This window comes from Stegostoma tigrinum, chromosome 30 (genome assembly GCF_030684315.1).
Source record: "Stegostoma tigrinum isolate sSteTig4 chromosome 30, sSteTig4.hap1, whole genome shotgun sequence".
NCBI lineage: Eukaryota > Metazoa > Chordata > Chondrichthyes > Orectolobiformes > Stegostomatidae > Stegostoma > Stegostoma tigrinum.
The window spans coordinates 45,162,290-45,186,685 of record NC_081383.1 but is presented as its reverse complement, the minus strand read 5'-3'; the positions used below and the strand labels follow the sequence as shown (position 1 = coordinate 45,186,685).

Genomic DNA, 24,396 nt, shown 5'->3' with positions numbered 1-24,396 from the left:
TCAGGGAAAAATAACTCATAGCGAAAATTTGTAGCTTGGGTTGTGGATGCAGTTGTTTGTTTGCTTGCCAAGCTGGTTATTCTGTGGCGTGCAGATGTTTTATTACCCTTTGGGGCAACACCATCAATGCAACCTCTAATTGAATTGTTGGTGTTCTGCTTCATTCCAGATGTGACACAGACAATGAGGATCATCAGTTTGACTGGGACAAAGTGACCATACTGGGATAAGTGAACAACAGACATGCAAGGGAATTTCTGGGGGCCTGGTTCCCAACACGGGACTCCATTAACAAACCCATAGAAATAGACCTTGTATACAGGCCGCTGCTAAAACAACAGAACTGAAAGCGACAAGACCATCACACCAGAAGACCATATAAATCTGGAAGGAAGCAGAACACCAATGCTTTGATTAGAGGTCACACTGATGATGTTGCCTAGAAGGGTAATGAAACATCTGCACACTACAGGACAACCGGTTCAACAAGCGAACGAACAACTGCAAAACTAATTGAGTGGTGCGCACTATTACAGAATCCTGGAGGATTTCTCTGCTGTAATAACAAATCAGGGTCATTAGGCAAACAGAAAGATCTCACTGTGAGGTAGATCAACATTAATCTCAAGGTGCAATATCTGACAGAATAAATCTGACGGAATAAATAAACAGATAATTATTATGCACTTCAACTGATCTTCCATTCGATCTCAGGATATGGGATTTGTTGGCATTCATTGTCCTTCAGCTGCTTTGAATCATTTTATGAACTGAAAGATTTGTGAGACTTCATAAAAAAATACACAGTTTGTGGGGTACTTGATTGGGCAAGCATGGCAGTCTATCATTCCCAAAAATATTCTTTTTCAAGACCCCAGCTCCTTTGGGAGACACAGCAAGCTCCCATGTCAACGTTCCAATCATTTTCAGTTTGAGACCAAGAAATGAGAATTCCTCATGGTCAGGCCTCGATGTTCTTTCCTTGACGTTTAACCTCTTGGTCTCTTTCTGTCAACTGGATTTTCACATACTGGCTGTGATTCCTCATTCTGAAAGAGACGATGTACAGCTGCCATCACTGTAGTGCAGTTCCTCTGTGATCAGTCTCTGTCCTGAGTCTGTGCCAGCAATTGAGCCATGAGTTCCCCTTTTCTCTCTCCAGCTATAAATCCTGGAACAAGGTACAGAAAATGGCCATTTAATCCATCGTGCCTGTACTATAGCACTGCAAACTAGTCCCACTGACCCGCCTCTTCTGTGGTCTGGTGTCAACCCCAATGGCATTGTGAAACTGACGTAAAGCATCAGAAGAATGATGCATGAAAGTGGGAAGAGATTGAACAAAGCAGGAGAGAATGAAGTCAAGATTTGAAGAAATAAGGTGAGTGGGGAGTCAGGCAGAAGACACAGAAGTTTGAACACACACAAAACAGGTTCAGGAACAGCTTCTTCCCTGCTGTTATTAGACTCATAAATGGCCCTCTCTAACTTCAAATAATGTTGAACTTGCTAATGTTGATCTTGCTTTGTGCACCTCCTGTACAGCTGTAACCCTGTATGCCTCGCTCTGTCTATGCACCCTAAGATCTTTATGACCTTGTTTACTATGATCTGCCTGTACTACTTTTCAATGTACTTCCATGCAAATGACTACAATAAATCAAATTAAAAACAGGCTAAGAGGATGGATCTGCCCAGGCTGTTCTGTTTGTGGGTTTTGGGAAGGAGGTAGAGGCAGGTTATATCAGGGTGGGGTGACTATGAGGTAGGAAGCTGTGGAGGGGAGGTCCAGAGGAGATGAGGTCAGTGACAGTCGTAGAAACTACACCCAGATATTTTGTGGGATGTTTCATATTACGTTTCATTAACATTTTTAAAATGCCCGCTAAACATTTCTGAGACTCAGACAGGGCATAGCACCCTCTCAGGCAGCCACTGATTGGGTTACCGGATTTTCTAGAGTATCAGTGAATGATATAGGCAGAGCTTTTTTTATATATTCTGCCTGTATCCCCGGGAGAGGAGAGAGCAGCTAGAGGCCAAAAAGCTATTGTGATTCACCATGTAAGGAGAGGGTATTCTATTTGTGGCCTAGTGTGTAAGTTCTTTATGAAGATAGTGTTTAGTGAGTAGTGTTATGTAGTGTGAAGCTGGATGAACACAGCAGGCCAAGCAGCATCTCAGGAGCACAAAAGCTGATGTTTCGAGCCTAGACCCTCCATCAGACCCTCTGATGAAGGGTCTAGGCCCGAAACGTCAGCTTTTGTGCTCCTAAGATGCTGCTTGGCCTGCTGTGTTCATCCAGCTTCACCCTTTGTTATCTTGGATTCTCCAGCATCTGCAGTTCCCATTATCAATGTTATGTAGTAATTTGTTACAGTAAGCATCTTAAATCATTAAATTTTGATATATAATTCTTTCAGCTGTTAATTGGAAGTTGGAATCTCTTTTGAACAGTTCTATGGGGATTGTTAGATGCCTTAAACTCTTGTCTGACATCCTTACTCCTCACTGCAATTCAATTTCATTCTGTCAACATGAACCTCTGCTTGCTGTCCTTTACTGTTGGGCACTAATGGCCCCTTCTCGATGGTGTCTCTTAACCACTGCTAGTCAGTTGGGTTCTCTATCCTGATTAAAGAGATGCTGTGAATACCCCAGTGGTGCCATGTTTCTACATTCCCTGCCCTGCCCTCCACCCCCATCGTCAACAGCTAATAACCTCCCACCTCAGTCAGGAGGGCACAGACATCCATGGGCAATGTGATTGGACAACGTGAGTTGGACAGAAGGAGAGGGAGTCACTGGTTAATGATATGGATGGAATTTAACGGAGAGGGTGAGGGTGAGGGTCAGTGAGTGTGTGTAAGGTGGTGTTTCAGAGCAGGGTCAATGAGCGTGTGTGTGACGGCAGGGGCAGTGAGGGTATCTGTGTGAGGGTGGGGATCAGTAATGGTCAGCATGAGAATGGAAGTCAATGGAGGTTTGTGTGAGGGTGTGTGTGAGGGTCAATGTGATAGTGAGTGTGAGAATGAGTGTAAGGATGAGTGAGAGTGTGAGGGTCAGTGAGAGAATGAGGGTATGGATGATTTGAGGTTCTGTGTGAGGGTCTGTCTCTAATGCATTGTCAGCTCGGATTTTGCTAACAGTGAAGATAAATGCTGAATGACTGATTGGTTTAGGAGAAGGAATTTTGGGAAAGATAAGAATGTTTGGGCAAAGGGCCGAGATGACGTTCAAAAAGAGAGAGATAGAGATAATCGTTAAATCAAGGAGGTGGTGGAGAAGTGAGGGATGTTTAATTGAGCAGAGGAGATGATGGTAGACAGACCAGCTCTCTCACACAGAGGGGTACTTACACAACTGGCACAGTGCTGGACCAACATATCGCTGCAGCTAGGAGTAGAAGGAAGTTACTGGCCGACTGGACCGAGTTAGCATACAGACTGTTGAACATAGCGGTGGAAATCACGTCTGTTAAAGCAATTGCTGACTGCAGCCAGGCGAAGATGGAACCTGAGAAGAAATGAGGGATTTCAGTCAGGACCTGGAGAGCTGCAATGAGTAACAGCATGATAGGCAGGAATTCATTGGCCCAAACAGTCTCTGCACATAAGGGACACACATCTCTATAATCACACGCACCCTCCATAACACCCACTCACACTCTAGAACCCCGCTAATGCTCTATAATCCCGCTCATCCTCTATAACCCCACTAACTCTCTATAGCCCCACTCACTCTGTATAACCCCACTCACCCTCCATAACCCCCACTCACCCTCTATAACCCCGCTCACTCTCTATAACCCCATTCACTCTCTATGACCCCACACACCCTCCATAACCCTCACTCACTCTCTGTAACCCCACTAACCCTCTATAATCCCACTCATCCTCTACAACACTGCACACTATCTACTAACCTTCTATAATCCCACTCACCCTCTACAACACTGCACACTATCTATAACCCCTGTCTATAATCCCTCTCACCCTCTATAGCCCTGCTCACCCTCTATAATCCTGCTCACCCTGTTTAGCCCCGCTCACCCTCTATAATCCCGCTCACCCTCTATAACCCCACTAACTCTCTATAGCCCCACTCAACCCCTATAACTCCACTCACTATCTATAACCCCATTCACCCTCCATAACCCCGACTCACTCTCTGTAACCCTGCTCACCCTCTATAATCCGGCTCACCCTCAATAACCCCACTAACTCTCTATAGCCCCATTCACTCTGTATAACCCCCACTTACTCTCAATAACCCCGCTCACCCTCTATAACCTCACTCACCCTCTATAATCCCACTCACTCTCTATAACTCCACTCACTCACTATAACCCCAGTCAGCCTCTCTAGTCCCACTCACCCTCTATAATCCCACTCACCCTCTACAATCTCACTCACCCTCTATAACCCCCTTCACTCTCTATAACCCCCTTCACTCTCTATAACCCCGCTCACCCTCTATAATCCCACTCACCCTCTATAATCCCACTCACCTTCTATAATCCCGCTCACCCACTATAACCCCACTCACTCTCTATAACTCCACTCACTCACTATAACCCCAGTCAGCCTCTATAGTCCCACTCACCCTCTATAATCCCACTCACCCTCTACAATCTCACTCACCCTCTATAACCCCATTCACTCTCTATAATCCTTTACTCCATCCTTACCGTAAGAAGCCCCCTCCATTTGCTTGGACAGCTGAGCTCGAATTGTGGGCATTGGAATACACGAGAATAACATCATGCTGCGAGCTGGAGAAAATAAAGGTCACATCATCACATTGTGTACGTAGACTGTCCCATCACTGTGTGTACGCAGACTGCCCTGTCACTAGGTGTGTACGCAGACTGCCCTGTCACTGTGTGTGTATGCAGACTGCCCTGTCACTAGGTGTGTACGCAGACTACCCCGTCATTGTGTGTGTCGCTGACTGCCCCGTCACTGTGTGTGTGTACACAGGCTGCCCTGTCACTATGTGTGTACGCAGACTGCCCCATCACTGTGTATGTACGCAGACTGCCCTGTCACTAGGTGTGTATGCAGACTGCCCTGTCACTGTGTGTGTACACAGATTGCCCTACTCCTGTGTGTACTCAGTCTGTCCTGTCACTGTGTTTACACAGTCTTTCACTCATTGACTCTCACATGCAGTCTCATCCTCTCCAACTCACACACATACTCTCACATTCTCTGACTCACAGATGCAGTCTCACACTCATTGATTCTCACACACAGTCTCACTCTCGCTCTCTGACTCTCACGCAATCTCACACTGACTCTCTGACTATTACACACAGTCTCACACTTGCTGACTCTCACACTTATTCCCTAACTCTCTGACACAGATTCATACTCAATTGCTGACTCTCATGTGCAGTCTCACACTCACAAGTATCACACAATGTGCTTGACCTCAGCGGTTGAGCTGCTCCCATGTCAGGTTCCCACAAGGTGTGGCCATGAGGACACTGAGTTTTATTAAACTGTAGGGACACAGAATCCACCCACACACACAGCTTCAAAGCTCAAAGCCTCTGCCAAATCCACAAAAGAAAACTCCTCATCCCAGTTCCAGTCAAGTGTGTGTGCCATCGTAACAGTTTCTGTTTTTTATGCTTGCTGTCACGGTAACAGTGCAATGTTGTGACGTTATTCTATTAATAACCATGGCCACAGCCCATTCCATAGCTGCAGCTGGGAATGTGTGAAACTTGATTTGGTCATTCACGACTGACCCAAAGAAAACAGCAAGCTTTTGACAGTGATTTTTTAAAAATATATGGGATTATAGCTCCTTGGATTGTGTTGTGCTCATATTACTATTAGAGAGGGGACAACCTGAGATGAAGAATAAAATTCACACTCAGTAGCTCACACGCACTCGTGCTGACACTCTCACTCACACGCACTCATGCTTATTCAAAGCACTCAAACACACTCTTGCTCACTCACACTCACTCAGATAAACTAACAAACACATATGCTCACATTTAATCACACGCCCGTGCTCACTTGTACTCAAACACTCATATACACACATTTACACTCACTCTTGCACACTAATTCACATAAACTTATGATCACACTTACCCGCACAAACTCATTTACTTAAATCCATTCACACACATTCACACTCACGTACACACTCAAGCTCATAAAGACACAAAATCTTACTTGCACCTTCACAGGACTTTGCACACACCCTCACTTTCATCCTCGCTCTCACCCGTATACACCCTCACACTTTCACTCTTGCTCACACCCTCACATTTACATCCTCGCTCTCACCCTTACAAACCCTCCCACTTTCACACTGTTATACATATAATCATTCCCACACTAAAATGAATCACTTCACACTAGTTCTATTGCTATTTGGAGTTTGCATCTTCACATGATAGACATGGGATTGAGAGGAGTTTCAGGTTGTGAAGCATCATGTTGCTGACACTGCCAATTCTACAAGTGATTCCCCCTGATGCCACTTTATGAAAGAGATCTGCAAAGCAGAGCTGGATATTAACCTGATCCATGGAAAGCTGTGCTGAAGCTGTGAGGAATGTGCAAGTTCATCCTGACCGGCAGAGTGTGTATCTCAGGGAGAAAGCATGAGCAGGATTTTGTGGGAATTGCTGTAGTTGAGGACAGGTTTGGTGATAATTAAAAACAAGGAGAAAAATTATAAAATAAAAGGTATCATTTTAAAGGGGGTACAGGGGCTCAGGATCCTTTGTGTATGTGTGTGAAGATCATTGAAGGTGGCTGGATAGGTGGACAGAGCGGTTAATAAAGCACACATGCCCACAACTTTATCGATAGGAGAACAGAGTACAAGAGCAGAGCGGCGATGTCAAACATGTACAAGACACGTGTTGGACCTCAGCTGGAGTATTGTACACTGTTATGGGCGCCTTGCTTTAGGATGAATGAAAACACTTTGGAGAGGTTCTGGGTAGACTGGAGAGGTTGGGAGCATTCTCTTTGGAGAAAGGAATACTGGGAGGAGGTTTCTGAAATCAGGAGAGCCTGAATGGAGTAGAGAGGGGGAACGTGCCCCTGCTTATAAAGGGAGAAACAACGAGAGGGCCGACATTTAAAGTGTAAAGTGAAAGAAGCAATGACAATGCTAAGAAGTACTTCACACGAGTGTTTCAGACTGGTATGCACTGTTTGAGAGTATGAGAAGCCACATTTGGAGTAGTGTGTGCAGTTCTGATCATCCTATTATAGAAAGGATATTACTAAATTAGAAAGAGTGCAGAAAAGATTTACTAGGATGTTACCTGGACTGCAAGGTTTGAGTTTTAAGGAGAAGCTGGATAGGCTGGGACTTTGTTTCTGAGAGCAGAGGAAACTGAGGGGTGACGTTATGAAAGTCTATAAAATTATGAGAGGCATAGATAAAGTAGATATTGCCCAGCTCTTCCCCACGATAGGGGAGCCAAAATTTGAGGGCATAGTTTAAGGTGAGAAGGGAAAGATACAAAAGGGTTCAGAGGGGAAGCTTTTTCATACAGAGAGTCGTGAGTGTCTGGAATGGGCTGTCAGAGGTAATGGTGGAGGCAAATACAATTTAAGAAACATTTGGACAGGTACATGGATGGGATAGGTACGGACGGATATGGCCCAAACTCAGGCAAATGGGACTGGCTTAATTGTGAAAACTGGGCAGCATGTTGTAAACCTCTGTGGCTCTATGGTGGAGGCAAGGTTTCAAGAGGGAACTAGAGCAGGATCTGAAAAAGAAAAATGTGCGTATAAAATTCAAACCAAGAAACAATGAACTCGGAGTACAAATAGAAATGAATGAGTAGGTTCTGATCAAATTACATTAATTGGATTGGAATATTAAAGGTTACATGGCATTAAGAAGTGCAGAAAGCTAGGAAAAGGTGGATGGGTGGCATCTTAGTTAATGATAATTTTAACACACCAGAGAGGCCTAGGTTCTGGAAGCCAGGATGTGAAAACAGTCTGGATGGAGATGAGCAATGATAAAGGCAATAAGTCACTTGTGGAAGTGGTATACATGCCCCTAAGAGTAACCTTACTGTAGGTGGAGTATATAGGAGGTATTAATTGGAACTTGCCAGAAAGGTATTTTGATAATCAAGAGGGATTTTAATCTACATATAGACTTGAAAAGTCAGGCATATAAAGAGAGTATAGATGAATTGTTCAGAGAATGTTTTTAGGACAGTTTCTCTGAACACGAGACCAGTTTTTTAAATCCGTTCAATGGATGTGGGTATTACTGAATGGGCCAGCATTTATTGCCCAAATGGGAATTAAGAGTCAATCAACATCACTGTGGTTCTGGTATGTCACATGGATGTCGGTTTTAAGTCACATTTAGTCAGTTAACAATAATATACAGTAAACATTAGAAATAATTTGGATAAGGAAATGAAAAAAGTGAATAGGGACTATACTTGGACCATTGACAAAATTCCACCACTAAAATCATAGAATCCCTATTGTGCAGAAAGAGGTCATTCAGCACATCAGGTCTACACCAAACCTCTGAAAAACATCTCACTAGACCTCTATCCTAGATATCCTTCTAACCCCTTTAACAATTCATCTAACCTACACATCTTTGGACTGTGGCAGGAAACCAGAGCACCCGCAGAAAACTCAGACAGATGCACACAGAACATGCAAACTCCACACAGACAGTCACCCGAAGCTGGAATTGAACTCAGGTCCCTGATGCTGTGAGGTAGCTGTGCGAACCGCTGAACCACATTGCTAATCATGAACTGACATATAAGCGTGCAACAATGTACATAATCAGCCATACGATGGCTCAGTGGTTAGCACTGCTGCCTCACAGTACCAGGGACCTGGGTTCGATTCCACCCTTAGGCGACTGTCTGTGTGGACTTTGCATATTCTCCCCATGCCTATGTGGGTTTTCTCCAGGTGCTCCGGTTTCCTCCCACAGTCCAAAGATGTGTAGACTAGGTGGATTAGCCCTGCTAAATTGCCCATAGTGTTTAGGGGTGTGTAGATTAGGTGGATTATAGGGGGATTGTCTGGGTGGAATGCTCCAAGGGTCAGTATGGACTTGTTGGGCTGACAGGCCTGTTTCCACACTGTAGGGATTGAATGAAAATGAATATATTAGCAGAAAGTGTGTGAAAGAAAACACACAGTAATAAGCAAAATGGTTCATAGGACTTTGACAGATCAGCCAGAGTGGAGGGGCCTGGGATAGATTACTGGTAAAACAGAGAGACAACTGTTATGAATCGTGGTAAATCAGGTGGTTTGGGTATATTCCTCAAGGTTACTAGGCATAGATTATAAATTTGTAGTTTGTAAAATGGTTGTACAAAGTCATGAAGAATCAGGAACTACTCACAACTACATTTTGCATAACTATTGACAATTTATTGGAAGGAGGCCGGATAAATAAATTCAAAATAAGGTTATCAGTTTTAAAAGACAACTACCAAATGTGGACACTGATATCAAATATTTACCATGGTGGGGGCTGGGAGCCAATCATTGGAAAGGCGAACCTAATGTATGTAAAGTAGGGAAAGCCTCTGAAAAATGAACAACTGTTTGAATGTACAGGATGAGGGGCAGGAGGTGAGGTCCATAAATTGTAAAATAAAGTATGAAGATGAAAGGCAAGAAAATGCAGCGTACACTCCACAATAGCTTTTGGAAGGAACATGATAAAGACAGAGATCCCAAACCACGGAAAAGAATCCTTTTAATAGGAGGAGATAAAAATAATTGACAGTATAACTTAACAAGGTTAAGGAATATCTCCAGGAACAAAAGCCCACATGATTGGGAAGTCTCAGCAGCTATGAACAAATTAGAAGACAAACTAATAAAAGCGACCATATAGGAAAAATTACAAAGCAGATGAGATTTTGGGTTGCACACAGAGATTTCAGATTGGGTACAGACTGCCCTATTGCACTGGTAGATATGCACATAAAAGCTGTCAACTGATGGAACTTGCAAGGCTAAAATTTTGGAGAAAATCTGCGGCCAAGATACAAAGCGATTCATTGACAGTTAAAAAAAGTATTTTTGAAAATGTTCCTGGTTTGGTCAGCAAAAATGCTTGGAAATGTAAATTAACTGATATTAAATAGTTTTTTTGCTAAAAATTAAATAAGTGCATATCTGGTCTGGAGCTTTTTAGGGGGATGTAAGTAATAGAGCAAACAAGGGAGAACCAGTTATTGTGGTGTATTTGAATATTCAGAAGGCTTTTTTTCAATGCGATTTCTCAGAAGAGATTAGTGGGCAAAGTTAAATTGTATGGGAAAGGGGGTAATATATTGGCATGGAATGAGGATTGGTTGACAGACATAAAGCAGAGAGTGGGAAGAAATAGATGTTTTACTGAATAGCAGGCAGTGACTGATGGATTACCATAAGAATCAGTGCTTGGGCTACAATTATTCATGATATATACAAATGACCCAGATGAGGCAACCAAATGCTTCATTTTCAAATTTGCTGATGACACAAAACTGGGTGGGATTGAAAGTTGTGAGGAGGGTGCAAGAAGGCTTCAAAGTGATTCAAAAAAGTTTATTGAGTTGGCAAACACATGGCAGATACAGTCCAATGTGGCTAAATTTGAAGTGAGATACTTTGCTCTAAGAAACAGAAAGGAAGAGTGTTATTTCAATGATGATTTATTGGGAAGTGTGGATGTACAAAGGGATCTTGGTGTTCTTGTACACCAGTCAATGAAAGCAGTCAGGAAGGCGCAGCAACGATGAGGAAGATATACTGGCCTTCATTGCAAAAGGAATTGAGTTCATGTAGGAATGTCTTACAGTTGTTATACAGGGCCTTGGGGTCCATACCTAGAGTATTGCATGCAGTTTTGGTCTCCCTACCTAAGAAAGGACATACTTGCCATAGAGGGAATGCAGTGGAGGTTCATTGGATACCAGGACTGTCCTATGAGGAGAGATTGGTTTGACTGGGCCTGTATTCACCAGAATTTAGAAATACGAGAGCACACGTGATTGAAACACATAAAACTTTAACAGGGCTGAACAGGCTAGATGAAAGGTGATGTTTTCTCTGGTTGGGGAATCTAGAACCAAGGATCATTGTCTCAGTCTTTGGGATAGACAAGAAAGAACTGAAATGAGGAAGTATTTCTTCATAGCATAGTGAACCTCTGGAATTCTCTGCCACAGAAGGCTTCGGAGGCCAGATCACTGAATATTTTCAAGGTAAGAGACCATGATATTAGAGATAGTAAATCAGGATGAATAGAGAATTAACTAAATATTAGAAGACAAAGAGTTAGAATAAAGTAGCAGGGTTGCATTTTTTCAGGTTGGCAGCTTACAACAAGTGGTGTCCCACAGGGATCTGTGCTGGGGCTACAGATATTTACTGATAGCGTAGTGAAGAAGGCGTTTGATACACTTGCCTTTATTGGTCATGCATTGAGAATAGGAGTTGAGGAGTCATGTTGTAGCTGTCCAGGACTTTGGTGAGACTACTTTTGGAATATTGCACTCAATTCTGATCTTCTGCTTTAGGAAACATACTGTGAAACTTGAAAGGGTTCAGAAGAGATTTGCAAAGATGTTGCCAGGCTTGGAGGGTTTGAGCTACAGGGAAAGGCTGAATAGGGTTGGGCTATTTTCCCCGGAGCGTTGGAGGCTGAGGGACAATCTTATAGAGTTTTATAGAATCATGAGGGGTATGAGTTGAGTGAATAGTCAAGTCTTTTCCCTGGGGTGGGGCAGTCCAAAACTAGAGGACACAGGACGAAGGTGAAAGTGGGAAGATTTAAAATGGACTTTAAGGGGCAATTTTTTTCACTCAAAGGGAGGTACATATATAGAATGAGCTGCCAGAGGATGTGGTGGAGGCTTTTCTTTTATTCTTTATTCATTCATGGGATGAGGGCATCACTGGCCAGACAGCATTTACTGTCCACCTCTAATTGCCCAGAGGGCAGTTGAGAGTCAACCACATTGTCGTGGGTCTGGAGTCACATGTAAGCCAGTTTTCTTCCCTAAGGAACATCAATGAACCCGATGGATTTTTCCCAACACGCAACAATGGATTCATGATCATCATTAGATTCTTAATTCCAGATATTTTATTGAATTCAAACCAGGGTCCCCAGAACACTATCCAGCTCGCTGGATTAATAGTCCAGCAATAATACCATTAGGCTATTGCCTCACTGTTACAATTACAACATTTAAAAGGAATCTGGACAGATACACAAATAGGAAGGGTTTAGAGGGATAATAAAATGTGAGGCTGGATGAACACAGCAGGCCAAGCAGCATCTCAGGAGCACAAAAGCTGACGTTTCGGGCCTAGACCGAAACGTCAGCTTTTGTGCTCCTGAGATGCTGCTTGGCCTGCTGTGTTCATCCAGCCTCACATTTTATTATCTTGGAATCTCCAGCATCTGCAGTTCCCATTATCTCTGATAGGGTTTAGAGGGATATGGGCCAAATGCTGGCAAATAGGACTAGGTTAATTTAGGATATTTGGTCAGCGTGGGCGAGTTGGACTGAAGGGTCTGTTTCTGTCCTGGACAGCTCTATGACTCGATATATTAATAGTTTGGATGAGGAAAGGATTGAACTGTCTCCACATTTGCAGATGACACATAAACAGATTGGAAGGCAAATGGTGAGCAATATTTCCTTTAAGCTGCACAGCCACTCCGATGTTCCATGCAATTTCACGCCAATCATGGCATTGACATTCCAATTCCAGAAATCACTGGCACGCACAAGCCTTGCAGTCCTTGCAGCGGATAAGAGAGTTAGAGGGATCACTGGTGGTGAGGATAACATAAAGACTCTGCAGGGGAATATAGATAGGATAAGCGAGTGGACAAAATCTTGGTAAATGGAATATAACATGGGGAAATGTGAGGTCATGTACTTTGACAGCAAGAATACAGGAGCTGAATATTATTTAAATGGAGAATGACTGCATAAAGCTGCAGCACAATTTTATAGACATCAAAGAGTCTCGGGAGAAAGCAGGAATGAACTCAGGGATCAGCCATGATCATACTGAATGGCAGAACAAGGTCAAAGAGCTCAATGACCTACTCTGGCTCCTAGTTTCTATGAAGTGGAATCAAGTAAGATCCCAAAAATAGCTGTAAATCATGAAACAGAAGGAAGGGAGTAAATCAATAAATTACAATTACTAGAGAAGTAGTCCTGACTAAACTGTTGGAGCTGAGGGTTAATAAGTGCCAGGTCCTGATAGACTTCATCCCAAGGTCTTATAAGAAGTGGTTAGTGAGATAGTTGGGATGGTTCCACTTGAATGGAAAATGCAGTTCCTTTTCTTCAAAATGTAAGGGAGGCAAACGTGAAACCTACAGGCCAGTTAGCTCGACAGGGAAAATGTTAGAGGCTATTTTTACAGCATTTATAACAGTGCACTCAGATAATGTCAAGGGAGTTAGGCAGAATCAACATGGTTTTGTCAAAGGGAAATTATGATTGATCAATGTATTGGATCAATGTATTGAGGGAGCAACACGAACAGTGGATAAAGGGGAGCCAATGTATATACCATATTTAGATTTTCAGAAGGCATTTGATGAACTGTCATATCAAAGAGTAATGTGGAAAATAAAAGCTGATGGCGTAGGAAGTAACAATGGAAAGAAGATTGGTGAGCTAACAGTGGGCATAAATGGGTCAGCTTCTGGTTGGCAAGATGTAACAAATGGTATGCCATGAGGGACAGTGTCGGCCTTGGGAAATGTGGGAAAGCATGAAATTGTCCATTTTGACATGAGGAATGAAAAAAGTGAACCATTTTATCTCACTTCTTAAAATCTCACATGGGATGTGGGTGTCAGCGGCTACCCAACATTTATTGCCTGTCCATAGTTGCCTTTGAGAAGGTGATGGTGAGCTGCCTTCTTGTGCTGCTACAGTGTATGTGCTGTAGGTAGACCCAACATTTTGCTTGTCCCTCTCAGTTTCTCCTGCTCTAAACGCTTTGGGGATAATGCGCTACATTTAGTCAATGCAACACATTGTAACGTATATGTGGTGGGGAGGTGGATGTGGGCAATGTTGCTGCTGCTGTGAGAGGGAAGACTTGGCAAGGAATTCCTAGGGAGTTGGGAGCTGCACCACCCCATGGTGGGGTAAGATAATTGCGAAGGGGCTGATAGTATTTCCAAGGTGGGATATGGTAAAGTGTGAATGGGAGGGGTCATGTGGGATGGGAGGTTTGTTCATGGTCAGGGGCTTCCTGGCAGTGAATGAACACAGTCTCAGCCTGGAACTCAGGGCGAGTACCTGGTGAACTCAGCTCAATGCCGGCTGTGAGGAGCCTCCTTGTTGATTTGATTTATTATTGTCTCATGTATCTAAATACAGTGAAAGGCTTTTTCTCGTGTACCGTACAGGGACAGCATATCATACAAAGTGGGACAATAGAACAGTGAAGAACATAATGTTACAACTGCAGAGAAGGTGCACACATAGCAAGATCAACATTAAACTTAAAATTTGAGAGGTCCATTCAGAAGTCCAAAAAAGCAGGGGAGAAGCTGTTCTTCTATCTGTTGGTACGTGTGTTAAGTTTTTGTATCTTCTAACCGATGGAAGAGATTATAACCGGGGTGGGAGGGGTTTTTGATGATGTTGGCTGCCTTCCTGAGGCAATGGGAAGTGTAGATGGAGTCAATGGATGGAAGGTTGGCTTGTGTGACGGATTGGGCTGTGTTCACAACTCTCTGTAGTTTCTTATGGTCCTGGGCAGAGCAGTTGCCATACCAAGTTGTGATGCTTAGCACCAAACTGTAGCTCAGGGCACCAGCTGCACACAGCCCTTACCCATAGACATTGGCATCTTCTCATGACCATCAAGACTTCTCTCTGATACACCTGCTCTGGAAGCACAGGCCTGCAACTAAGAGCGCACTGACAAATAACATTGAAAGGTTGTTGCAGGAATATTTTCTCATAGGAGCAGGCACCCAGGTCACAGATTGGACCAGGCTGGTCTCTTAGCATTCACTCACTCAGTGCCTACCTATCCTGCCCTGCCCTACCTTGCCCTGCCCTGTTGTGCCAATTAGTACAGTTACATTGACCACACAGTCTGCCTTGCTGCTTGGCAGTCCTCAGGAAATGGGTAGACATCTTGCACCTTAAATAATGCTTGAGATTTCTGACTGCATTTGGAATACTAAACTAATCCCTGTGAGAGATAAACCATCATAAAACCTTTTTTAAAATCCTGTAATACTGACAGCATCAGGCAGATTAATGACGCAATAGGGAATATTAGTCAGATACTTGAATTTGTGATCTCAAGTTTGCCTTTTGATTCATTCTCAACATGTGGGAATGTTATGGGGCCAGGAGCCTCAATCTGAATCATGCCAAGCGAAATATACGTCAACAGTGTAGAAGAACTCACGTTTCACAATGTCAAAACATCACAAAAGATATCTGTTGGGGTTTACAATAATCCGAGTGCTTCACTGAAGCCAATTCATGAATTACAAAATTCGCTGACTTCAAGTTCACGATTGAGATCACAAGCATGAGGATTACTAATAAAACAGGAAACTGATCTCTGGTTAGGGTTAATAAAATGTGAGGCTGGATGAACACAGCAGGCCAAGCAGCATCTCAGGAGCACAAAAGCTGACGTTTCGGGCCTAGACCCTTCATCAGAGAGGGGGATGGGGGGAGGGAACTGGAATAAATAGGGAGAGAGGGGGAGGCGGACCGAAGATGGAGAGTAAAGAAGATAGGTGGAGATTACAAGAGAGTTGCAATGGGAGAGAGATTCCCTGAGGTTGGTCTGGAGGGAGGAGGGTAACTTCTTCAGGTTAGGCATCCCTGGAAGAGGCTTCGCAGTGAGGTTAAAATAGTATCAGAGATAATGGGAACTGCAGATGCTGGAGATTCCAAGATAATAAAGTGTGAGGCTGGATGAACACAGCAGGCCAAGCAGCATCTCAGGAGCACAAAAGCTGACGTTTCGGGCCTAGACCCTTCATCAGAGAGGGGGATGGGGGGAGGGAACTGGAATAAATAGGGAGAGAGGGGGAGGCGGACCGAAGATGGAGAGTAAAGAAGATAGGTGGAGATTACAAGAGAGTTGCAATGGGAGAGAGATTCCCTGAGGTTGGTCCGGAGGGAGGAGGGTAACTTCTTCAGGTTAGGCATCCCTGGAAGAGGCTTCGCAGTGAGGTTAAAATAGTATCAGAGATAATGGGAACTGCAAATGCTGGAGATTCCAAGATAATAAAATGTGAGGCTGGATGAACACAGCAGGCCAAGCAGCATCTCAGGAGCACAAAAGCTGACGTTTCGGGCCTAGACCCTTCATCAGAGAGGGGGATGGGGGGAGGGAACTGGAATAAATAGGGAGAGAGGGGGAGGCGGACCGAAGATGGAGAGTAAAGAAGATAGGTGGAGATTACAAGAGAGTTGCAATGGGAGAGAGATTCCCTGAGGTTGGTCCGGAGGGAGGAGGGTAACTTCTTCAGGTTAGGCATCCCTGGAAGAGGCTTCGCAGTGAGGTTAAAATAGTATCAGAGATAATGGGAACTGCAGATGCTGGAGATTCCAAGATAATAAAATGTGAGGCTGGATGAACACAGCAGGCCAAGCAGCATCTCAGGAGCACAAAAGCTGACGTTTCGGGCCTAGACCCTTCATCAGAGAGGGGGATGGGGGGAGGGAACTGGAATAAATAGGGAGAGAGGGGGAGGCGGACCGAAGATGGAGAGTAAAGAAGATAGGTGGAGATTACAAGAGAGTTGCAATGGGAGAGACCGGACCAACCTCAGGGAATCTCTCTCCCATTGCAACTCTCTTGTAATCTCCACCTATCTTCTTTACTCTCCATCTTCGGTCCGCCTCCCCCTCTCTCCCTATTTATTCCAGTTCCCTCCCCCCATCCCCCTCTCTGATGAAGGGTCTAGGCCCGAAACGTCAGCTTTTGTGCTCCTGAGATGCTGCTTGGCCTGCTGTGTTCATCCAGCCTCACATTTTATTATCTTGGAATCTCCAGCATCTGCAGTTCCCATTATCTCTGATACTATTTTAACCTCACTGCGAAGCCTCTTCCAGGGATGCCTAACCTGAAGAAGTTACCCTCCTCCCTCCGGACCAACCTCAGGGAATCTCTCTCCCATTGCAACTCTCTTGTAATCTCCACCTATCTTCTTTACTCTCCATCTTCGGTCCGCCTCCCCCTCTCTCCCTATTTATTCCAGTTCCCTCCCCCCATCCCCCTCTCTGATGAAGGGTCTAGGCCCGAAACGTCAGCTTTTGTGCTCCTGAGATGCTGCTTGGCCTGCTGTGTTCATCCAGCCTCACACTTTATTATCTTGGAATCTCCAGCATCTGCAGTTCCCATTATCTCTGATACTATTTTAACCTCACTGCGAAGCCTCTTCCAGGGATGCCTAACCTGAAGAAGTTACCCTCCTCCCTCCAGACCAACCTCAGGGAATCTCTCTCCCATTGCAACTCTCTTGTAATCTCCACCTATCTTCTTTACTCTCCATCTTCGGTCCGCCTCCCCCTCTCTCCCTATTTATTCCAGTTCCCTCCCCCCATCCCCCTCTCTGATGAAGGGTCTAGGCCCGAAACGTCAGCTTTTGTGCTCCTGAGATGCTGCTTGGCCTGCTGTGTTCATCCAGCCTCACATTTTATTATCTTGGAATCTCCAGCATCTGCAGTTCCCATTATCTCTGGTTAGGGTTTTCCAGTGTTTAGATTCCAGGTAATTACATAAATGGCCCCCTACTCCCAATCCAGTATCCTTTCTGTACCTCATTGCTATTTCTTCCAAATGGTTGAATAAATAATGACTTTAATTACTATTGCTCAGAGGAGGAATTGGTATTGTCATTAGACCAGTAATCTGGAGCCCCAGTGTGGGAACAGGGGTTCAAAGTCAGCCACAGCAGATGGTGAGAGTTGAATTCAATTAAAAATAAGGAATCAAAAGTTAGTTTAATTGAAACCAGCGTCAATTATTGCAACAAAAACCTGTCAGAGTCATGAATCCCTTTCAGGGAAGGAAATCTGCCAACCACACATAGTCTGGTCTAGTTGTGTCTCCAAGCTTACAGTAATGTGGTTGAATCGCAATTACCCACTGCGTAATAAATGCTGGCCTAGCCAGTGATACCCATATCTCGAGAATGATTCAAATGGAGGCTCCCGAGGCCAGAGGAGTTTGTCTAATTTTTATTGGTGCGGTTAGAGGGGAGGGCGGTACTTACCAACAAAATAGACCGAACTCCTGCTCACAAAGGCCATGGTGATGAACCCAGACGTGTTGGAGATGATCCCCATAAAGACCAGGGAGGTGTCACTCAGCCATTTAGAAAGAATCAGAACTCCGAGGAAGCTGGTCAGAAACATGACGTAGCAGGCAGCTTTACCATAGCCCACCCAGACTGCATCCCAGCTCAAGGGGGGCTTCAGGACAAAGATTGAGATGATGTTCTCACCACCAGTCACTCCAAAATCATACAGGATGTAGCAGACAAACAGAAGAGCCATCTGTATGCTGTACCTCTTCGGGCTGGGGTCATTCACCTCTGTGGGAACCTGGCATTGTGGCTGGACAGAAGGATAACGGAGGATAAATGCCGCATACAGCAGACTTAGTAAGTACAGAGTTAGGCACAGGCAGATCAGTAACAGCCCGTGTTGGTTGTTAACTTTCATCAGGAAGAAGTGGCCAGATGCCACACTGCCAATGAATCCAGCTATCCCCGATGCCACCTCCAGCATATTTAACCTCAGACTGCGTCTGGCTGGTCCTGACCTCAGGGCAGTGATGGCATTAATCCCACTCCAGTAAGCTGGGAATCCCCCAGTCAATCCATTGATCACAGCACAACCGAACATCACGTTGACAGGGAGCTGGAAAATGTGGGTGAACAGTAGTAAGAGTCTTCCCAGCAGGTAGCCCAGTAATGGCACCACCAGTAGCACCTTCTGGCCTTGGCAATCAGCCCACCTTCCCAGCAGCACCGTGGTCAGTAAGGGGGCTAATGAGTAGATCATGTTGTAAATCATATAGAACTGGGCCACTTCCTTCTGGACCAGGTCACTGCTTCCAGCCGCTGTCCCATTCAGGTGGTCATATACCTCCATCAGTAGCGCTGTATCAAACAGGGAATTGGCCACATTGGTAAGAACCACTACTGGCTCCACATAGCTCAACAGTGAATTCATATCAACAACCAGAACCATCACCACTACTCAATGCCTGCTGCCTGTTGGACCCTGTACAAGGCAGAGATAATGGGAGCTGCAGATGCTGGAGAATGCAGCACACTGTTCCTGGACCAGACGCTGTCCTTAGACCAGACTCCGTCCTTGGTAAGTGTCTGCGTTCCTGTAATCTCTCCACTCAGGATTCAGTTTATGAGCCTCATGCACAGTAGCGTATATCTGTTCTGACGGATTCTGCATGAAAATGAGGAAACTGCTTCTTGGTAGTTGGTGTTCTGTAGTGTTAGTCACTGATGAGAAACTGGTTTGGTATGAGGAATTGTGAGCATGAAAAAGGAAATGTAATGAAACTTTCACAGTGGTTTAGTGATTAAATCTAAATCTCCACAACTGAAAACAAGGTACTTTCTACTTCCTCTATCTTTAAACACTACTCTATTAATGATGAATATTTACAATCCCGTGGAAATTGATGATATTTTAAGAGCTGAATTTCCCAAATAATCAACAGAAAGGATAATTTCATGTTTTATGTCTTTTACTGTAAGAAACAAAGTAAAATGAATAGAGATCAGACATTACATAATAGGGCACTAATACGTCGAATGAAAGAAGTCACATTCACATTAATTAATTAATAAGTTGAGTTGCATCTTACAAAACTTTCTCTGCATAACACTCTTCTGGCAGATGTGTAACATTACAAGAACAAGTCTAATATTGCTCCTGGCATTCTGGCAGGCTAATTATTCCCTCCCACATTAAACTGCAACTTTCAGTGCCTGCCTCTCCCAGACTTAACTTTCTCCAGAAAGGCTCACCTTGGCAACTCCTTGCTCCTCAGATCACCAAACAACCCATCTGTTCTTTCCCTTTACTTTGAAACAGTAAGTAAACCTACAAGAATCCTGCTTCATTACACCATATCTCTCCCCCACTGTTTCACAATGTAACTGTCACTTGATTTCCATAGCTTTTAATTGCCCTCTAGGCAACCAAATCATGTGAGGACATCTCAAAGCTGGTGTGTTTCTGGCATTTCCAATTTTACTTTAAGTTAAAGGAGGTATTTTGAAACATGTCCAACTTGTCAAGTTCAATATTCACAAAGTAATTGTGTGCCTGTACTGTCATTTGAACATTCTTCCCAAAGGGTTGGTAGCAGTTTGATATAACTCAGAGATGTGCTAGACCAATACAGAGGGCAGTTAACGGTCTGGAATCTAGTGTCATGTGACAGTAGGAACTGCAGTTGCTGGAGAATCTGAGAAAACAAGGTGTAGAGCTGGATGAACACAGCAGGCCAAGCAGCATCAGAGGTGCTGACATTTCGAGCCTAAACCCAAGGGGTCTAGTGTTGTTGTCTAGTGTCATGTATCAGTTAGACTGGGTTTCCTTCCCTAAATCAGTTAGGTTTTTACAACAACCTCGTAGTTTCATGGTCACTTTTACTGATGCCTCCTTTTTAATTTCCTCATTTTTAAACTGAGTTCCCAATCAGAAACTGCCAAGTTGGTACTTAACTTACTACTCGTTCTTAAGATTGATCGAGTAACAAAAGAACTCCATTATCTGTATAGCTGTAATATTCATTTCGGGTAATCATTTACAACATTCTTATAGAACAGACATGAAGCACAGGAACAAGAGAACATTCAGTCCCTTGAGCTATTTCACTGCTCAATCAGATCGTAGCAAACTAGAATTCCATTCACCTGCATGAGTTCCATAACCACTAACATGCCTCACCTATGAGAAATCGACCAATTGTAGTTTTTAAAATGTTTATGGTTTTAAAGGGCAATGAATGCTCTTTGTGAAGGAGTGATTTTACATCAGTCCTGACTAGTTATGTACCTTAAGGCCTTAACATTTAAGACTCAAGGTTTTTGTCCCTTGTTCCACAGCGCATCCGTACAAGAGGGAGTAGTTCCTCTCTCAACCCCATATAATCTTATAATTCCCCTAAACAGCTCAATTAGATAACCCCAAAGTCTTGGATATTCAAAAATATATGACCCAGTCTGCATCTGTGTTAACAGCAGGAGGCCATTCAGCCCCTCGAGCCTGTACCATCATTTAGTATCATGATTGACTTATTTTGGCCTCAGCTTCACATTCCTTTGTTAATGGAGAATCTATCTACCCCAGCTTTAAAACTAGTGAATGAGCCTGTCTTCATCACTCTCTAGAGGTGAGTACTTCAAAGACTCACCATTGTCTGAGAGAAAAACAATTCTCCTCAAATCCATTTTAAATGGGTGACCCCCTCATTTTTAAACTCTCTGTGCTAGTTCGAATCTTGCTGATGATTCCTGTCAGAATCCCTCTGTCAAGTCCTCTCGTGGTCTTATATGTTTCCATAAGGTGACCTCTCATTCTTCTGAACTTCAAGAGTTACAGCTCATGTCCAACTTCTCCTCATCAAATAACCCCCTCATCTCAGGAAACAGTCAATGAGCCATGTTGGAATAGCTATTAATGCAGTTAAATCCTTTAAGTAAGGACGGCACAAATGTACACAGTGCTTGTGCTGTTGTCTCACCAACTGGTGCAATACTTCCTCATTCTATTGTGCAATAAACCAGAACATTACATTGCCTTTCTAATTACTTGTATCTGCAGACAAACTTCTTCTGAGTTGCAGTCTAGGTGAGCTAGCTGCATAATTTAACCTTTTCAGCAACGTTGTCATCCTGACGATGCTGTCCTTGCTGATGCGTGGTGGCCAGGCACTGATTGCAGTTGGACTCTACCCAACTGCTGGTGGGGACGACCTACCGGGGAAAGCCATAGTTGTCAGGTCTCTGGCACTGAGCCTGGCACTGTGGCTCAGAAGGGAAGGGGGTAGAATATAAAAAAGCTAGTGGTAGGGGACTCAATAGTTAGATGGATTGACAGGAGATTTTGTGGTCAGAAATGGGACTCCCGGAAGGTATGTTGCCTCCTAGGTGTCAGGCTCCGGGATGTCGCCGATCGGGTCTACAAGATTCTGAAGGGGGAGGGTGAGCAGCCAGAAATCGTGGTACATATTGGCACCAATGACATAGCCAAGAAAGGGATTGACAATCTGAAAAGGGACTACAGAGAGCGAGGTTGGAAGCTGAAGAGCAGGACGAGTAGAGTAGTGTTCTCAGGTTTGCTACTGGTGCCACGAGATAGCGAGGTGAGGAACAGTCAGCGAGTGCAGCTTAACACGTGGCTGTGCAACTGGCGCAGGAGGGAGGGCTTCAGATACTTAGACCATAGGGATGCCTTCTGGGGAAGGTGGGACCTGTACATGAAGGACGGGTTGCACCTGAACTGGAGGGGCACAAATGTCCTGGGTGGGAGATTTGCTCGAGTGGTTCGGAGAGTTTAAACTAGTTTGGCAGGGGGGTGGGAACATGAGCTACACTTCAGAGGGGGGAGGGGGCGTAGTAGTAGATGAGGCAGTAGCAGGATGCAGTGTATCTACCGGGAAGGTTTTTCATGTGATGGGACGAAGGGATCGGTTAAAATGTGTCTGTTTTAACGCAAGGAGTGTCAGAAATAAAAGTGACGAACTTAGAGCATGGATCAGTACGTGGGACTATGATGTTGTGGCCATAACGGAGACGTGGGTTTCACGGGGGCAGGAATGGTTGCTAGATGTTCCAGGGTTTAGAACATTTAAAAAGAACAGGGAGGAGGGAAAAAAAAGAGCGGATGTAGCGTTGCTAATCTGACAGTGCATCACAGCAAGGGAAATGAAGGTTGCCGAGGAAGGTTTGTCGACTGAGTCAGTATGGGTGGAAGTTAGGAACAGCAAGGGAGCAGTCACCTCACGGGGGGTTTTCTACAGACCCCCAAATAGCAGTAGGGAGATCAAAGAACTCATAGGCCGGCAGGTTGTTGAAAAGTGCAAACGTAGCAGGGTTGATGTTATGGGTGACTTCAACTTTCCCAATATAGATTGAAACCTCCTTAGTGCAGATGGCTTGGATGGAGCCGTTTTTGTCAGGTGTGTTCAGGAGGGTTTCCTTACTCAGGATGTGGACAGGCTGACGAGGGGGGAGGCCATTTTGGATTTGGTGCTCGGCAATGAGCCAGGACAGGTGTCAGATCTCGTGGTGGGAGAACACTTTGGCGACAGTGACCACAACAGCCTCACATTTACCATAGCCATGGAAAGGGAAAGGAGCAGTTAGCAGGGGAAGATATTTACCTGCGGTAAAGGAAACTATGATGCTATCAGACAGGAGTTGGGAAGTACAGATTGGGAGCAATTGTTCCACAGAAAAATCACAGCAGACATGTGGAGGCAGTTTAAGGAGCAGTTGTTGCAAGTCATGCATAAATTTGTTCCTCTGAGACAAGTAAGAAGGGGTAAGATTAGGGAGCCTTGGATGACGGGAACAGAGGTGCTTCTCGTCAAAAAGAAAAAGGCAGCTTACGTAAGGTGGAGGAAGCAAGGGTCTAGCACAGCTTTACAGGATTATAGGCTTGCTCGGAAGGAGCTCAAAAGTGGACTGAGGTGGGCCAGGAGGGCGCATGAAAAAGGCTTGGTAGGAAGGATTAGGGAGAGCCCGAAGGCATTTTACTCATACGTGAGGAATAAGAGAATGATCAGGGAGAAGGTAGGACCGATCAGGGATAGCGTAGGGAACTTGTGCGTGGAGTCTGAGCAGATAGGGGAAGCCCTAAATGAGTTTTTTGCTTCAGTTTTCACTAAGGAAAGGGACCTTGTTTTGAATGAGAACTTTGAGGAGCAAGGAAACAGGCTTGAACAGATTGAGATTGAGGAAGTTGATGTGCTGGAAATTTTGGCAAACATTAAGATTGATAAGTCAGACCAGATTTATCCTGGGTTGCTCCGGGAAGCAAGAAAGGAGGTTGCTAAGCCGCTGGTGAAGATCTTTGCTTCCTCACTCTCCACAGGAGTCGTACTGGAAGATTGGAGGGAGGCAAATGTTGTTCCTCTTTTCAAGAAAGGGAATAAGGAAATCCCTGGAAATTACAGACCAGTCAGTCTTATGTCTGTGGTCAGCAAGGTTTTGGAAAGAATTCTGAGGGATAGGATTTATGACTATTTGGAAAAGCATAGCGTGATTAAAGGGAGTCAGCATGGCTTTGTGAGGGGCAGGTCATGCCTCAAAAATCTTATTGAATTCTTTGAGGAGGTCACG

The 24,396-nt window shown here is 44.4% G+C and overlaps 1 protein-coding gene across 1 annotated transcript; it reads right to left on the bottom strand.

Moving 5' to 3' along the window:
- Positions 1-483: 483 nt before the first annotated feature.
- Positions 484-19,403, bottom strand: LOC125465677 (thymic stromal cotransporter homolog). Its single transcript, XM_048559405.2, has 4 exons — positions 18,286-19,403; positions 4,691-4,774; positions 3,360-3,516; positions 484-1,171 (listed from the first exon to the last, which is right to left on the bottom strand). The coding sequence occupies exons 1-4, from the start codon at positions 19,265-19,267 to the stop codon at positions 1,045-1,047; spliced, it is 1,350 nt and encodes a 449-aa protein (XP_048415362.1). The 5' UTR covers positions 19,268-19,403; the 3' UTR covers positions 484-1,044.
- Positions 19,404-24,396: the final 4,993 nt, after the last annotated feature.

Coding starts and splice junctions, on each gene's coding strand:
- LOC125465677 (XM_048559405.2), bottom strand. CDS start 19,267: ATGGTTCTGGTTGTTGATATGAATTCACTGTTGAGCTATGTGGAGCCA. Junction 3,517..4,690: donor AATGGAGGGGGCTTCTTACG/GTAAGGATGGAG, acceptor ATTTCTTCTCAG/GTTCCATCTTCGCCTGGCTG. Junction 1,172..3,359: donor TCCAGCACTGTGCCAGTTGT/GTAAGTACCCCT, acceptor ACCTTGTTCCAG/GATTTATAGCTGGAGAGAGA.